At 44.3% G+C, this 18,538-nt stretch overlaps 1 protein-coding gene across 1 annotated transcript in view; it reads left to right on the forward strand.

The window, feature by feature from the left end:
• Nucleotides 1-16,042: 16,042 nt before the first annotated feature.
• The window catches only part of Cfap58 (cilia and flagella associated protein 58), a 108,453-nt gene continuing 105,957 nt past the window's right edge, over nt 16,043-18,538 (forward strand). The window contains exons 1-2 of the mRNA XM_055591752.1: nt 16,043-16,102; nt 16,300-16,581. Of these exons, the coding sequence (XP_055447727.1) occupies nt 16,043-16,102; nt 16,300-16,581 (342 nt within the window). The remainder of the gene's footprint in view (nt 16,103-16,299; nt 16,582-18,538) is intronic.

Consider the following 18,538-nt stretch of genomic DNA (forward strand, 5'->3'; position numbering starts at 1 on the left):
AGAAAATGTTTAACGTGGTGAGGGTTCTGTTTCAAGTAAGAAACCTGTATATATTAAAGGAAGGAAGGAAGGAAGGAAGGAAGGAAGGAAGGAAGAAGGAAAGAAAGACGGAAACCTGTATATAGGTGGCTGCTTTGTTTCACAGCCCCGGTTGCTTTGGGGCTGGCCGAAGCTTGCGTGCATTTGCTGTTTTGGTAGACACTGCAGGATTGCTCTCCTAAGAGATTTTGCAGTTTTACCCCTTGTCAATAAAGTATGAGGCTCCCTGTCTCCTATATCCTTGGGGGCTTTGGCTCCTCTCTCTGCCTTTCCACAGAGTCTCACCACGTAGCCCAGGCTAGCCTGGAGCTCATTTTCCTCCTCTTTTGTCACCTGGGATTAGAGGTGTGAACCATCAGGCCCAGTTTTCACAGGCTATTTTATCAGTATCATTTATTTGTTCATTTTATAGGTTTAAAAAAGCTATCTCAATTTACATTTCTTTAATTATGAGTGTCTCAATTTACATTTCTTTAATTATGAGTGAGACTGAACAAAACATTATTAAATTTACTCCTGATTAGCACACAGAGAAAGGGGGTTTCTCACGAGACTTTCATACACGTATATCATTAGACTTTGTTCTCGCTCACCATCTAGGCCCATCAGGACTAACCCTGCTGCTAGTTTCCTTTCTCCCCCAAATACTCTTCTCTTCTGCCTTCACATGGCATTCCTTAATCTCTCTTGTTCCCCCCCCCCGCTCTTCCTTCCATCTCATAGTGCCCTTTCTACTTTCCTGTCCTATACACACACACACACACACACACACACACACACACACACACACGCAAATCTAGATTCTATATATGAGAGAGAAATGTGGTAGTTTTCTTTCTGAACCTGCTTATTTTGCTTAACGTAGTGATTTCCAGGCACACCCTGTTTCCTGCAGATGTTAGGGCCTGTATTTCATTAAAGCCGCATAAAATTCTCTGTGCACGTACACCACACCGCTTGTCTATTCGCCCGTTGTCGGGCATCCAAGCTTGGTCCATGTGTAGGCTACAGTGAGAAGTAGAGAGAAAAAAATGAGTGTGCAAGCAGCTCTGAGAGAGCTTTCAGGTGTACTCCCTGAACAGAACATCTATACTGGCCATTTTCATGTCTTTATTTGTGAATAGCCAGTTACAGCTCTGCTTAGCATTCTGCTGTGTGTGTGCAAAAGTTTTTCATGCTCCTAGGTGCTAGATGAAGTTCCAAATTCCACAGTGAAAGGCGACTTTGTGACAGACACTGGGCCAACTGTAGGGCAGCTTCACTTCACATTTCAAAGTCAAGATAACTGGGAATTTAAAATAATTAATACATGGGACAGACTTCCTGTTCACCTCCAGCTGTGATGATCCACAAATGTGGAGTAAAATGAATAACAGTGGGAGAGACAGGAAGGCAGTGGGAGCTGTTAGGGGCTAAAGAGGGGAAAGGGCACGTTGCATGATGCTCTTAGTCCCTCACCACCCTGGATCCCACTCTGCCTGGAATTCTGAAAGATAACAGCAAGTTGGTGTACAGGATGTCTCCCTGGAACACGCTGTTTCGCATGTCAGTCGGGTGAGATGGATGACTTTACATTTTGCTGCTCTTTCCTGAAAATCTGCTCCAGCAAACCCTGGCCACAGGAATAGGCTTTTGGGACTGCCTGCTGAGGGCCACAAGGCTGGAGAGGTTGTCACTCTTCAAGGCTGCATTGCTGCTTAGACATCACTGGGTGTTTAGGCTCTATGCTTGGCAGTACTCTTTTGTGCATGTAATGACTCATTGAATTCTCATAAGAATTCTGTGTCATAGATAGCATTTGATTCCTATCGAACAGGTGAAGAAATTCAGGCCCAGACTGGCTAACTGTTGGTAGTTAGGGTCACAGAGTATGAGGGAAAGCAAGGCAGACACTTGGGCTCCAGAATCTCGGCCTGCACTGCTACACACTACCTTCTTGTTGAGGATATAACTTGTCTTGGTTAGTTTTCTGTTGCTGTGGTAAGACATCATGACAACTTGAAGAAGAAAGAATTCATATGGGGCTTAGGGCATCAGAAAATTAGAGTCTCTGATCAGCATGGCAGGGAGCATGGGAGCAGGCAAGGAGTAGCGGAGCAGTAGCTGAAAGCTTACACCTTGAGACACAACCATGAGGCCTAAAGAGCCAACAGGGAAGGGGGTGGGCTTTTGAAACCTCAGAGCTTGCCGCCTCCAGTGACACACCTCCAACCTCCTAATCCTTCTCAGTTCCACCACCTGAGGACCGAGCGGTCAAACATACACGCCTATGGAGGCCATTCTAACCCAAACCGTCCTCTAAATACAAGTCTGCACTTAACTTCCCCAAGAACCAGATTCCAATAGTTAAACAAAGATCTGTCAAACTTAAAAAAAAAAAAATTAGAGCCCAGTGCATTACACAAGGGAAATACGCTATAACTGAAAAAACAGATGCTTTAAAAGACTTTGCTATGTGTATTTTGCTCATTTTTGTATTGCTTCCATTTTCTTCTTTTTGTCTTTTTTTCTTTTTCTTTCTTGGAGAAGGGGATGATTTGACCCATTTGATGATGATATTGGTATCATGTGTGCTAGGTAAGAGCTCTACCAGTGAGTTATGACAATATTCTCCTTTTTTCTCTTTATGTCTCTTCCCCTTATTATTTTTGTTATACATTTTGGTAGTTTCATGCATTAATTCAGTGTATTTAGGTCACACCCAGGCCCTGTTCCCACTCTCTCCACCGCTCCCAGACCCCAGCAGCAGCTCTTCCTCCAGACTTCATGCTTCCTCTTGCTCTTCTCCCTTCTTCTTTGTAACCCTCCCCATCCACTTCCTGCTGCCTGTGTGTGCAGAGGTGCACAGCTGCCCACTGAACATGGGCAACGTGGCATTCGCACAGAGCTGAAGAACTCAGCAGCCTTCACCTGCCAAATGCTCCGCAGTTAGGGCTGGGGCCCTGTGAGCCCCTCCCTGTCTATGGTGGTCGACTGGTTTAATCCGGTGCAGATCTGTGAAGGTAACCACAGCTGCTGGGCACCAGCCCCGTCCTGCCTAGAAGACGCTTTCACCCAGTCCACTCTGACCTCTGGCTCTTCTGATCTTTCTATCCCCCTTTCCATATGTTCTCTCAGCCTTTCAGAAGGAGAGGGGGTGATACAGATGTTGAGAGACCTCCTTTAAAAAATTCAAAAATTTGAATTTTTTTTTTCAAAAAATTGAAAAAACTTTAAAAGAAAGAAACTGCCCTCCTAGCTCACACGACTTTATGAAAGGGTTCTGGTTTGTAGGTGTTAATTTTCTATAACATTAGCTGCCTGAAGTGGGAAGGTACTGATGGGAGTTTTCCACTGAGATTATTTCTGGTTATGAGACATTCATTTCTCTCTCTATGGCTTGTGTTTAAAGATGGTACAAATCAGTATGCTGGAAATTAAGGAAAACCTTCATTCCTCATTCATTCATCCATTCATTCCACAACTAAAAATGCTGTATACTTAGCATTGTGCTAAATGGAGTTAGATGGCAGACCCAACCCACAGTACCACTTTTTTTCTATACACACAATCACATTGGCTCACAGCCATGCCATTCATTTACACACTGTCTATAGCTACTTGTGTACTATAACAGTGATCTCTGAGTAGTCGCTACAGAGGCCACATGACTATTCATTCATCAATTTTCATTGAGCACCTACTATGTATCCATCCCTTTGGGCAAGAAAGGGGTGCTACTTACTTACAATGAGGATGGACAGAGAAACAGATAAGTTTATTATACTGAAATATTGATACTTCTATTTGGTGCCCTAAGAAGTACTTGACATGATTTGTTTAACTACCTTAAAAATCTTAAGCCAGGTCAGGTGGCGCATGCCTGTAATCTCAGCACTTGAAGAGACTGAGTGAGGTGAGAGGATTGCCAGTTTGGGGCTGCATAGTAGGTCTGAGATCGCCTGAGGTACAGAGGGAGACCCTATCTCAACAACACTTAAATGTTTGTATCTTAATAGCTTCCACTTTTCTCATTCATTTATCTCTAAGGAGTAATTACTGGTGCCTGAGTGCATAAGATAATTGTACTTTCCATTCATTCATCAGACCTTCTATCTGTCTCCTATGCATGGGTTAGCATCAGAGACACATTAAAAGGGGAAAGCATAACAAAGCACGGAAACAAATGCACAGCTACAGCCAATGCATTAAGCAGAGATGATCAGGTCTCTTAGTAGCACAGAGGAGGGGTGGTGAAGTTTGAAGTCTTCTCAGAGACTGCCTCCCGCCTACCTTCCCTCCCTTTCCCTCTCCCCTCCCTTCCTTCTGCTATCCCTCCTCCCTCCTTTTCTTTCTCTCTCCCTTTTTCCCTCCTCTTCTTTGCCCTCTCTTAGTTCCTTTCTCCGTCCCTTCCTTCCTTCTTTCTTCCCTTCCTTCATTTTCCTTTCATTCTTTCTCCTCCTTCCTTCCCCCCTTTTTCCTTCCTTCCTCCATCCCCCCTTTCTTCTGATCTGGTCTCTCCAGACTTGCCTTAAACTCTTGGACTTCCTGCCTCAGTTGCCACATAATGGGACTATAGGTTTGGCCACCATGCCCAGCCTGAGTGTACTCCTGAAAAAGACGAAGTGTCTGGGGACAAGGTTCAGCAGTAGAGTGCTTGCTTAGTATGACCAAGGCCCTTGGTTAGATCCCTAACACAACTATAAATAGTTAATTGATTAGCTGAACAATGAAGGAAACACAGGAATTGTCAGGGTTTCTATGACTGTTATGAAACACCATGACCCAAAAGCAAGTTGAAGAGGAAAAGATTTTTTACAGTTCCACATTGCTGTTCATCACCAAAGGAAGTCAGGACAGGGACTCAAGCAGGGCAGGGACCTGGAGGCAGGGGCTGATAAGCCACAGAGGAGTGCTGCTTACTGGCTTGCTTCCCGTGGCTTATTCAGCCTGTTTTCTTATAGAACCCATGACCACCAGCTCAGGGATGGCACCACCCACAATGGGCTGGGCTTTCTCACACTGATCAATTAAGAAAATGCTTTACAGCCAGATCTTCTGGAGGCATTTTCTCAATTGAGGCTGCTTCTTTTCTGATGATTCTAACTTATGTCAAGTTGACATAAAACCAGCCAATACAGGAATCATACATGTAAAGCCTGGAGGTGTTTGAAAGTATAACCCTTTCAGGGGATAGTAGGAACTGAACCATCCTCAAAACTATTCGTATTTTACCTTAAAAATATCTTTCTTTGTTTATTTGTTTAGAGGTGGTATACTTTGTGGGGTGCCAGCATGGTCAGCCACTTGGTTTATGGGAGTTCTTCTCAGTCCAGTAAGAATGGAGCAGGCAACTTTGGCCTCTTGAGCAAGAACATGCACATGGGTAAGCTGGCCTAACCAGTTGTACCCCAGGCACCACACCTGAGAACAGCTGCTGGGAAGCCAGCCACATTCCAGACAAGTGACATGTCTGGTTACAAGATAATTCTCTCCTCTGGAGGTGGTGAGAGCTATTTTTTCAGGGTAAAAATGATGAGCCACCACGGCTGCTTCCTCACTGCCGCCGCCTGCCTCCTGACCTTCCCATCTTCCCCATATATCTGTCTGAGCTTCACTGCTTCCTTAGGTACCAAGGGGCGAGTTTGTCTGGAGACCCTCTGGGAACTGATGCCAGACACGCTCAAAGGATGTTCTGTTAAGTTAGATCTGCAGCGGGCTGGAAAGGAGGAGATTAAAGGAATAAAATATGTCGTGCACAGTTTTAGAGAAGCACCAGCCAGCTGGGATTCGGCTCTGTCATCTAAGGTGACCAAAGGGTTGGCTGATAAATGATAACAATTTTCTGTAACACATGGGCTTTTAATCTTCCCAACAGCCTGGAGGAAAAATGCTAGACATGATGACTGGAGCGGTTCTTACCATGTCATTGGGGACCCAAATGTAGTTTTAGCTTCCACGGACAGTAAATCCAGCGATATGGGAAGAGTGCCCGTGTAAACAGGACCTGTGTCAGTCAGGGCTTGTCTTCTGGAGGGTGATCGCGGAGCTAGGCAATGAGAACTCTTTTCATTTAGCTGAAACACATAAAGTGATGTTGTTGGGGGTACAACACATCAGTAGACTCCCCAGGAAAGCGGATACCACAGGGCCTCCCTGGGCTCTGTTACCAGGGAAGGAAGAGCCGCCTCCCCCATCTCCTCTTTGGAGTCTGTGGTTCCTCCTCCCCTTCCGCCTCCTTTTTCTTTTCTTTCTGGTTGTTGTTGTTTGTTTATTTGCTTTTAGTTATTTGCGACAGGATTTCTCTGTGTAGCCCTGGCTGTTCTGGAACTCACTCTGTAGACCAGCCTGGCCTCAAACTCAGAGATCCATCTGCATGCTGGGATTAAAGGAGTGTGCCACCACTGCCTGGCTCTCTCTCTCTCTCTCTCTCTCTCTCTCTCTCTCTCTCTCTGTTTATTTCAGTTATTTTTGAGACAAGGTTTGATTTGTAGGTTTGGGTGATCGGGCTGTAGGGCCCAAGGTTGGCCTCAAACCTGTGAACCTCCTTCCTGAGCTTCCCAGAGCTGGGATTACAGGCATGGACCACCATACCTGACTCCATTTTTTTTTCTTTTTCCTTCTCTCCCAAGTCTGTCTTTTTCCACTTCTCCTGGCCTTGACATGTTCAGTTTCAGGCTCCAGCAGTACCTGACAGGAAACTTGTGCCCTTAGATATAAACTCCTATGAAAATATAATAGAAATCAGCTATGGGAGGCAGGCTGAACATCTGGCTTTATGGAGACTTGCCTTTCTTGATTGAAGTTATTTGTCTAAAGGAGACGATGAATTGGACAGACTCCTCTCTAATGACCTGCGGGACTTCTGTGATCCCCTGAGGGGCGGGTTCCTGTGGCAAGCAATTGCTTTGCCTTTCAGACTGGAAAGCTGCAAGGAAGAGTTTCTGCTCTTCTGGAGGTTTATCATCTCGCTGGGTGTCATTGATGAGGACAGCACTCTGCGTAACATTGTTGTTCCATCTGTGCTGTGCGCAGAGCTGAGCAGTCTGAGTAGACTGATAAGAGGCTGTTGTATTCAGGGGTAGAAAGTAGCTCTGCAGAGGAAGCACAGCTCCTGCCCACATCTGAGCTCTCCTGCAGAACAAGTGGGTGTGTCCATGGCGGTCTCCGGTCCTTGAGTTTGCGGCAACTTTCCTGCTATTCTTCCAGAGATATCTACCATTCACTCTTATTCTCTTATTAACAGTGTCCGCCGCTCCCTGATAGGAACCTTGCCTCCTTAAAGAAAAGAATTCTCTCTCTCTCTCTCTCTCTCTCTCTCTCTCTCTCTCTGTAGCTGCAGTTATAGGTGGTTGTGTACCTTCTGCTATGAGTTCTGGGAACTAAGCTTGGTCTTCTGTGAAAGCACATGGTCTGAAGCACTGAGCCACCTCCCCAGTCTAAGATCTGATCCTTTTTTGCATGAGGCTTTTTGCTGTTTTGTCTTGCTGTTTTGTGTCTGTTATTTCTTATAGTTGGGATTCCTTCTACTTTCTCCCACTTCTCTACCCTTATTCTTTAAGCTCAGCTTCAGTTCTCTTTCCCCAGTGTGCCATGGCATCCCTCACTTCCATACCTCACTAGCCATTCACTCAGTGCTTCCTTACTGGGCAGTGCTGCTGGACACAGTACTTTGCCAAAGCTGCATGCTTCATACACTAACACCTGGGAATTGGTCAATTGTCTAAGATGACCAACGAACGGGTCCACATATCAGGTTGCCTAAAAACCAGAAAATTGATTTCTTCATAATACTGGGGATTAGAAGTCCAAGATGAAGGGGTCAGCAAGTCTGCTGTCTTGCGTGGCCTCTGTCTTGTCTTTCCTGTGTCTGCAGTTGCTCCTGCTTGTACAGCCAAATGGATGCTTAATCTTCTAGGGATGCCAGTCGAATTGCATTAGGGTTACCTTGTTTTAACTTTAATCATGACTTCGAGGACCTCACCTCCAAATACAATCTCATTCTGAGCTATGAGGACTTAGAGTTTCAACATATGATTGTGTGAGAGAGAAAGAGAGAGAGTTCAGCCTATAAACCCAACATAACTGAGTACAAGACTAGGCAAGGCTTACTTGGCACTCTTCACCCTTCAGTTGTTCACCTGCCTTGAGGAAGATGGGTATTAACCATTTCCATGATCAGGTCATTTGTTAACATTATCGATAGTCTAAGAAGTAGAATATAAGGTATGCGAATTATTGCCAGGGAAGAATTCACTGAGGATGTGAGATCTCAAGGAAAGATTCGTTGGAATATTCCAGCTTGGGAGTGAGGTGGTCCAACATTCTAGGAGAGAAGCACTGTGAGTTCCAGGCTTCGCATCCTCAAGGAACGAAGGTCAAAGGTCCAAGGTTCACAGGGCCTTGTATCTTAGCATCCTCTTTCCATGCTTACTGTATCTACCTTTGGTAGATCCGAAAATCTTTTGGGAGGGAGAGTGGCACACATATTTTGATTCTCTTTGTGTTCATTTAGGGAGCTTTAACCTCTTTCATATATTTTTTCCTCATCGTATGCAGCATAGGGCTAAGAATATAGTAAGTGGCCAGGAAATAAATGGGCATCAGGAGCAGCGAGGGTAAAAGAACACTGTTTAAATCAGAAGCGGCACTGTTGTAGGTGGTTGTCCTTGAGGCTGTCCTCGAAAAGTGAGGACTCTTTGTAGTATGATGCCACCTAGTGTTTTCCTTTTCCTTGCGACAGCCCAGAAGGCAGAGGGCAAACAACCGAAGTGACGCCACTTCCCCGATCAGAAAACGGGAAACCATTCTGTTTTATCATCATAGACTGAATTGTTCACACATGCATTCTTCCGTCCGTTATCCATTTCCCCACCCATACTGATGTCCACCTGGATTCCACATCTTTGATCTGAACATGTCACAGGCTTCCCTGCCTCCTTGACTCCCACTTTGGAATCTTTGTTTCCCCAGATCATAAATCCATTTGCCAGGATGACAGTGTCTACACTGCTTGAGCCCCCACTGCTCTTTCTGTGGGCTGGGCATGCCTGAATCAGGACTTCTTAAAAATGTTCAACCCATAAGCCTCCAAAATTTTATATGCCCCTCGGTATATAAGTATATAAAATAGGTATACATGTCAAACATTTATCGACAATAAGTCAAAAGAAATTTATTTTAAAACATTTCTGAGGTATGTTATTTTACCATATATTAAAGGCAAAAGCAAAATTTCATACTAATGAGGTAGGTACACTTACTTGTTTCTGGCTAATCTTGGGTGACATTTGGCGCTGGGCAGGACATAAAACACTGGTGTTTTTCCAGAGTGGATTGTTGTTTTGGTCTTGTTAACCAACCACACTGAGAATTCCACTAAACATACATTTGGAGTTTTTAAAAAATGCCAGAATTTTGTTTAGAACCACTTTGAAAATTGCTGGCAATTCTGTTCTAATCCCAGTCAAAATTACTTAATAATTACAAAAAAAAAAAAAAAGAAACTCAAGTCAGAAACTCAAATAGCAATTTTAAAAAGCGAACATTCTAATGCAAAGATAAACTAATTTGATACTTACATGCTGAGGAATGCTGGTAGGAAAATATGAAAAGTCATTTCCCATAATTAAATCATTATGTTTCTTTAAGAATAGAAAACCGTTGAGGGAAGGAGGGTGGGATTGGGAGGGAGTGAGGGAGCGGGATACAGCTGGGATACAGAGTTAATAAAATGTAACAACAACAACAACAACAAAATGGCAGGGAGTGGGGGGTACACGCCTTTAATTCCAGCCCTGGAAGCACAGAGGAAGGTGGATCTCTGAGTTGAAGGCCAGCCTGGTTTAGAGTGAGTTTCAGGACAGCAGATCCAGATACACAGGTCCAGATACACTGAGAAACCCTGTCTTGAAAAAGAAACAAACAAACAAACAAAACTAAAAACAAAAGAGAACAGAAAACTTTGTGTGTACAGTAGAAACCCTGCAATAGCAAACAATAACTTCAAGTCTGAGTAGAGATGCCTCCGGCTGTGTGTTTTGCACTACATTGGTGTAATGGCATGCACCCTTACAGTATGGATGGGTGTTGTGCATTCAGGACCAAGGCTGTGGTGAAGTCATGTGCAACAACTCAGGAAAACGCCTCCAGACTTACTTCAGGTATAAACATTCCGTGTATGTTTGATTTTGAGGTTATTTTTGGCCTTGTGCACTTGAAAACCTTTTATGGTTGTTAAAATTTTGTAACTACCGTGTTCAGTTTTAGACTTGCCCTTTCACACTGGGCTTAGGTTCTCTGTGCCTGCTGCCACCTGTCTCTTTTCCTGTGCCACACTGTGAATGTGAAGGCCAGCGACTCTGTCACTATTTCTTACCAAACATGAAAGTGGACTGCAGACAGGTTTGAGAACTGCCCACAAGAAGGTGAAATGGTGAGGCCTGCAGAGCAAATTCATGGAGAAAGAACAGACAGACAAATAAATTAAAGGGAGTGAAAGGATAAAAAGCTAAAGTATCAAAATTTAGGATTATCGTTCCATGAAAACATAAAGACAGCAGTCTTTTCAGTCTTTGATGGTAGATTCCTGTCCAGACTTCACAAAGAAGTACTTCAAATCAAAAAAGTAGAAGGAAAAGACAGAGAAGTGGGCAAGATCTCACCACATAGCCAATGCAGTTGTTAATGCTCTGGTGGACTTTCATTCCCCCATGTAACCTAGCCTCAGGCTCCCCACACTCCTGCCCCAGGCTCTTCAAAGTGCAGTGATTATAGACGTGTATCTCCATTCTCCATGCCCTTTATCGCTCTCCAGTATCAACAAAAACTATTTAAATTCATTTTTATGTGCGTGATTGCTCTGCCTGTGTGTATTCATTTTTATGTGCGTGATTGCTCTGCCTGTGTGTATTCATTTTTATGTGTGTGATTGCTCTGCCTGTGTGTAGTATGTGCACCACATGCTCGCTGCCTTCAGTGTTTAAAAATAACTTTATGTGCATGAGTGTTTGCCCACATGTATGTCCTTGCACTGCACACATGTGATGTGTGGTACCCACCGGGACCAGAGGTACCAGATCCCTGAAACTGGAGTTACAGGTGGCTGTGAGCCACCATGCAGGGGTTAGAAACTGAGCTTGAGTCTTCTGGAAGGGCAGCCAGTGCTCTTAATCTGAGCCATCTCTCCAGCCTAACTAATGGTCTTTATCAAGACCAACTAAAAGAACAAAATGCTACAGTTTAACATTTTAAGAAAGTGTGTGTGTGCCTGTGCGCCATGGCAGATGCAGAAGTGTGGAGGTCAGAGGACAATGTGGGCGAGTCTCACTAGTCAAAGAGCCAAAGTCTCTTTAAGCAGACACAAATGGAGTTTTTAAAATGTCATAATAGTGATATGCAAGTGAGTTTTACCCTCTTGATTAACATAGATTTCAACCATTGCTGTAATTTTTAAAAAGACAATTTAGGTATCCCCCAAATGAAACCCTATTGAAACTCGTCCAAATAAAGAAAAGTAAAATGCTTTTTTCCATGCTATTTTATTATTTCTATTATTTTAACTTTCAAGAAATATTTAAGACGTTTAAAGGAAAAGAACTGTTTGCAGAGATTATGCGTAGGCAACTCACATAGGGGACACCCAGCGTGGCTCATGCACATCTGAGGAAGTGTTCCAGTTCTTCAGTGGAGAGGCTGGAAATAAAAGCAAAAATGTGCTCCTGCTTCTCCCAGCCCACTGACAGAATTAGATAATCCACTAATTAGATGAACCGGTGTTTGTAAGGCCCTTGATCACAGTAAGCACCTTTTGGGTAGGTGTTTATGAAGATGAGCTGTGGCAGAGATGCTGACTCTGGGACACTGTGGTACGAGGCCCTAAGGGCGTGCTATGTACTGACCTCTAACAGTCCTCGGTGCCATCGAGTAACCGGCTTCCACTGGATTAGTAGGAACACCTTTGCAGTCGGAAAGCAGAGCCCACTTTCAGGCTGTGAAGAGGTACACTGTCCGGGGAGTCACAGGATCACAGCCTCTCAGGTTCGTGAGTTGGCTGCAAAACAGAGCGTTTGCCTGTGTGTAGTAGGGCAAGCCGAAGTGTACATACTACAGTAGGCACACTGTAGGGAGAGGAGAGGCTGTTTTAGCCCTAGTGGCCCCTTGGCTGGACTCATACAGGTTCTAATGGGATATCCCCAGGATTCCCCTGTGCACACCTTTCAGGGGAGTTTACATACAGGTCTATAAAATGAACTCCAGACAGCAGTGGCCATGGCTGCTACATTATTACTGGTGTCGGTGAACTGGAGGCAGCCATGCTATTTAACATTTGAGCGAGGGAATAACATGGGTTAGATTCCCAATTTGAAACACCAAACAGCCGTCAGCCGCAATGCGCACGAGTGTGGTATAGACCCTAGAGAAGAAGGTTGAGTGAAAAAGGAACATATGATGATTTCTAACGTTCAATAACATATTACTGTAAAGAAAACACTGAGAAAATGGTATTGATTTTAAAAATACATATCTGAGCACACGAGAACTTATTAACAACTTTGGGGCTGATTTTGAGGGTCAGGGTAGGGCTAGCGATAAAGAGGAAGATAAAACCACATTTCACGAACAAGACTGGTTATTCCAGCTCTTCACGTTTACAGCGCACACTTCTCTGCTTTCTCCGGGGCCTGGGGACTCCACTAAGCCTCTCAGAGGCACCGCCCCTAGATTTCCTTGACTCCACCCCTTCAGGGTATATTTGCATATTTCTCTGCCGACCAGGCTCCAAGGACCGACCTGTGGGGCTCCGCCCCTTTCGAACGTCTGCTCAGCTTGCCCCGCAGAGGCGGAGGCAGGGGAGGGGGCGTGGCGGTTGCCAGGCGACCAAAGACGCTCCGAGCGCCGAGTTTCCGCGCCCGGGCTGGCGATCAGAATAAAAAAAACGTGTCGCCCTTTTAGACACTGGGGACAGTGCACAGCCCCTTCTCCAGACTCCAGCCCAGTTTTCTGATCTCCAGGGCAGCCTTTGAGGCTGCCTCCAAAGAGCGCCAGGATGTCGGAGGTCAGGAGTCAGCGTCCCTCCGTTGTTTCTCTCTTTCAACCTCCCCTTGTCATCTCCCTCCTACTGGAACTCATGCCCTGTTACCTTCACTAATTCCGATCCTCCTTCAGCAGCATCCTCGCTGTCTGCTGTCTGCACCCTCGCGCTTTTCTTCTTTGGCTCTGTCCACTTCTTCCTTTTTCAGACCGTGGCTGTACCCTGTCGTCTGAACTGCAGGCACAGAGAGGTTATTGAAAATGTCTCAACGACAAACTCAACCTGCTCACTAACTTGTCCACCTGTCGCGCCCTGATTCCCTGATATTTGATCCCCAGCTGTCACGTACTTTCGTCAAGGTCCTTCAGCGCATTGCCACTGCTCTGTGTTCTCATTGACCCTGTGTTAACATCTCACAGCCTCCATCTCTCACCCGTATTATAGGACACTTCATCTTCAGCCTCACTGATGAGGGCTCATTTCTGCATCCTTCAGTGACCTGTCTGTCCATTAGCTCTCTCATTTATAACAGGCCTTCGTCCTACATCATTTGACATTCGGAGTCCTTATTTATCCTGGTCTTATTTAAATTCTTCACTGCTCTGTCTGAACCTACCCCACCTTACCTTCTTATACAGTCTCCAGCCAGTGCCAGCTGCATAATCTGTGAGGCCCAGAGCAAAGCGGAAAACTTTTGTTAAAATTAAGAATTTTAAGACATGACAGCAGAAAATTTAACCAAAGTGGAAGTCTTCTGAGTACCTAATCCCGTGACTGAACGGACCTACACCATTGTTCCCGCACCGCCCAACACCACCATGCCCCACCCTATTGCTTCCTGTCTTGTCTAGGCCTCTGTGTTTCCCCACATTCCATCCCTTTCACGCCGATCTCCCTTTGTAAACTCTGCTCCTGTGGTTCTTTATTCCCCACATTGGTCCCAGGTGCCATCGCTCTGATCTCATGACTCCCGTGACACCGAGGCCCTCTCACTCCTCCCCACTACCCAGTCTTTTTCACGTCTCTCTGTTTCCCATCTTCCTCTCTTGGTCCCTCTACTCTCATTTATGCCCTTCGTTATTTGCTTTCGGTGTTTTCTCCTGCACTTATTGTCTCGTCTTATTTCATTGTTCTTTGTTCTCCATGAATGAGTTTTCCTCCTTACAAGCTGGTGAGCCCCAGAACCTAGAGCACTGCCTGGCATTCAGCAGACACTCTGGGTAGGTGAATGGCGGAATGTCACAGTTCCTCTGATCACCTCTTGCTGCTGTCTTCCTGAATACGTGCTATCACGCTTGGCCACAAAGTAGACGATACCGACGGCTCATTGATCAGAGCTAAGAGATTAGCTTTGCTTTGCCTTTAGTAGAAGAGTGCTTTTTGGAGTGACAACATGAAAATAGATCTCTTTTGTTAGCAAAAGTTTCTACGATATTTTTCCTTCCCTGTACTAAATGCCAGGTGTACAGGGAGAACCTGGGTGCAAACAAATCGTTAGAGTGCTGACCAAGTGTTGACACCAATGCCACTTTCAAGCCCAGAGTGCAAGATGCTTGGGTGAATTGGTGTTTGTGACTCAGGTTTTGCATCAATGAGATGGAGCAACAGCAGCACATTTGCTTAATATGGTTTTTCCTTCTTGGTGCATTTGCTGAATCGTGTTCTGTGCGACAATGCTTTTAGTAGGGAAACCTCTGTTGGGTTTAAAATAGTACTAAAGCTGTTATGCCAAGTGTTACAGGCACCACATCTATTCAAGTCTCTAAACACTGTGTTTTGCTTGCACGTCATGTGTAGGGATTTAATTAACAGTACTTTTTTTTTTTTTTTTAAACCAAGACTATATAAAGTTTCCTCATATTGGGCAAGCTGTGCTCAAGGAGAGAAGAGGCAAACTTAGACTACTTAGAATCTCCAGGGTGGATTAGGATTTTATTATTATTAGGATGAAAGATCATTTGGTTTCTTTGATGACCTTAAGCCCTTTCTTGGTGTAGACTATTGAAGCATAATGTAGGAAACATAAATAAAGCTTGCTAATCATATCTACCCTTAGAAGTTTTGAGTGGGTCTTTGTGGGTGACAGAACAATAGATACATAATCCTTAGCTCAGCATTCTGTGCCCACACTCCCATCACTGCCTCTTCTCCTTGTCACGCCTCTTATATGTGGGCACCTCGGGCACTGGGCACTTGCCTGACTGTGAGCTCTTCCTTAGGCACTGCCATCTTCAGGGAAGGATCTTTTCTCCAGAGCCACCTGTGAGAATCTTTTTCTTCTTTTTAATGGCTTGAGCACCACTTCTTTCACGAAGAGTGCTTTATTCTCGCTGTTGGGAGTAAGTCTCTTTTTATGTGTTCTTAAAGGACATTGAATGCACTTTATGGCAAGGACTGAATTCTCTACTTTAGTTACTACAGAGCATACTCCACCAGCTAGTAAAACAGAAATACCCCGTGGATGGGTCATTTATTTCTTACCTCAGTTGCCTTTATGGGCTCCATCACAGAACGCTCCTATAGAAGGTGGTGAATAAGTGCCCTTTGAATGAATGAATGAATGAATGCATTAACCATACTTTTATTCTTATTAGTGCTGCTGTGCTGTGCCTAATAAATAGGTGTTCATCTTCTAGAGTAGCCATATCAAAGTACCACAGATCAGAGGGCTTACACAGTAGACATCTTTTGTCTCAGTTCTTAATGCTAGAAGTCTAGAGTCAGGTGGTTGCAGGGTCATGCTCCCTTTGAGATCCCCATTAAATCTTTCCTTGTCTCTTCCTAGTCTCTGGTAGTCGCTGGCAATGGTTAGCCTTCTTTGGATTCCAATTGCATCAGTCCAAGCCATCTTTATAGGCTCTCTCTGTGTGTCTTTGCTCAAATCTGTGACTGATGCCCATCTTATTGGAGTTAAGGCTTACATTACTTGGGTATGACCTTACATCAATAAAATACCATATATATATATAACCTTCCCAACTTATAGTTGCAATGTTTCTGCTGGCTTGTGGCTTTTGCTTTGCATATGATCTGGAGTACCATCAGCTGCTTGTGCGAGGGTCTTTCCTTTTGGAGTACTAGTACCTGCGTGCATGAGGGACTTTCCCTCTGGGGTACCAGCAGCCCTGTGTGTGTGTGTGTATGTGTGTGTGTGTGTATGTGTGTGTGTGTGTGTGTGTGTGTGTGTGTGTGATACCAGGAGCCATTTCTTGACAGTAAAGAAGTAACATCCTTGCTTCTTCTTGCAGGACAAGGCTGAAAAACTAGTGATGGAGGAAACTGCATTTGAAGAAATTGAGAGAGATTTTCAGGAGGTTCTCAGTGAACTTTCAGGAGACAGAAGTCTGGAAAAATTCAGGATTGAATATGAGAAGCTTCATGCTGTCATGAAAAAGTCTTACGAAAATGAGAAGCGTCTCATGGCCAAATGCAGAGAGCTGAACGCAGAGATTGTGGTGAACTCTGCCAAGGTTGCCACTGCCCTGAAGCTTTCTCAGGATGACCAGATCACCATCACATCTCTCAAGAAGGTCAGTGCTCTAGAAACAGATGAACTTGAATTTCAAATGTCACTTGTCCATTATACTGACAGCTCTCTGGCTGGTAAGACATGAGTTATGAGATAAAAATGTACATGATGTAAATATTCATTAAACCTAGGGAAGAGTGTTGTTTTTGAAAGAAAGTAATTAACCTTGATGAGGTTTACCCTTTGAAAACAAGTTTTCTAGTTTCAGGAAAAGAATAGGTTAGCCGAAAGGCGTAGAGAGAAGATGTAATACTGGGAATCCCAAGATGTTCTCTCTGATGTAAGCTGTGCATACACCTGACTGTGTGTGTGTTTGCATGCAGATGCAGGCATATGTGTACTTGTGTGGAGGCCAGAGGTTTACAGCTGTTTCTCAGACACAGTCCCCCTAGTTTGTAGTAACAGGGCTTCTCATCGGCTGGTGCTTCCAGATCAGACTAGACTGGCTGGCTGGTTCAGCCCCACGGGTCCTCCTGTCTCTACCTCCCTAGCGCTGGGACTGAAGCTTGTGTCACCGGTAGAACCTGGGCACACAACTTAGGTTACTGGGTTTTTGTGGCTAGCACTTTATCCACTGAGCCTTCATCCTGCTATCTTGTTAAAAATACATTTACATTTCTCCTTTTTCTCTTTCTCCTGGAGAGATTGTTTTGTGAACTTCCAGGGGGTAGTTTTCATAACCATTCTTCTCAATGTCCTTTTCCTTGTCTCTTCATTCCCCCCCCCCCCCCCCAAATGATCTGTAGGAGTCAGAGATTCAGTCTGGGGAACTTGGAGGAAGCTTGCCTTTGCTCTACACTGTGTTTTTCATCCTTAACATTGTTGTACTTTCTTGAAGATAAAACATAAATGTTCCCTGTTTATCTCAAAGTCATAAGAGGTTGAGCTATACTAATTTATAATTAAATCTCTAGCTCTGAGAAACAATTTATGAATGTTTTAGGTAATTCCCTTGATAGTATGCAATCAGATGTCATCCAATTCAAATTAACTTCCAAGACCAGTGCAAGAGAGGACTGACCCGTTTTCTTAGAAACTACTCTTCTGTAACATGACTTTTCTCTACTGTCATTTTCTTTTTCTTGCTAGAAAAGTAATAGAAGGAAACAGTAATTCATTTTATAATTGGAAAAATACTTTTCATTATAAACTTTAACACTGGAAATGAAAGTCACAAATTGATGAAAATCTAATCGGTGAAATTGGTTTGGCTAAAACATTGTGCAATCACATTCTCATTTAGAAATCCCACACTTGTTTTGCCCAGATGTGCGTATGGCTAGTCTATTGGGACAGAGCCCACACATTGACACATTGCTTTGGGTCACTAGGGGACGTTCTGTGGTTACCCAAGGGGACTCTGTGTGCTGTGACAGCAAGCTTGAATTTGCCCCTCCCATCCTTTTTATTTCTTGTCAACATAAAAGCTAAACATTTCATTGATACTTTATAGGCTTTTATTTATTTAAAAGACTCAAATTCTACTTGACAAAAAATGCTTCAAGATGGTTGAAGCGGCAGGACAAAGTCAAGGTTGCTGCAGACAAACGCTCAAGTGGTTCCTTTACCCCAACAGCAGTAATTTGCCTTTAAGTGTGTACGTCAGTATTCTGCCTGGCATTCCACAACAGTAAGGAAGTCAGGGCTGGATAAGTCATAGTTCCATTCCCTGCCATGGGGTTTATTCCCCCCAAGAGCTTGAACATTTGTTTCTAAGAAAACAGGCTAGCCTGAGACACATGTTGAGATTCCCTCCCTCCCTTCCTTCTTCCCTCCTCCCACCTCTCTCTCTCTTTCTCAAATAAAAAATAAAAAGTAGCCAAGTGCCAATCAGAGTGCTTGCCTAAGGTGAATTTGAGAGGATCTGGATTTGGGCTTCTGAAGATGGGAATAGAAAGATTGCTGTGCATCGTCTGGTACCGGCAAAGAAAAGGAACCCTGTGGATTGTTCTAGAGCT

The sequence above is a fragment of the Psammomys obesus genome, unplaced genomic scaffold, assembly GCF_907164565.1.
Source record: "Psammomys obesus unplaced genomic scaffold, mPsaObe1.curated_primary_1811, whole genome shotgun sequence".
NCBI lineage: Eukaryota > Metazoa > Chordata > Mammalia > Rodentia > Muridae > Psammomys > Psammomys obesus.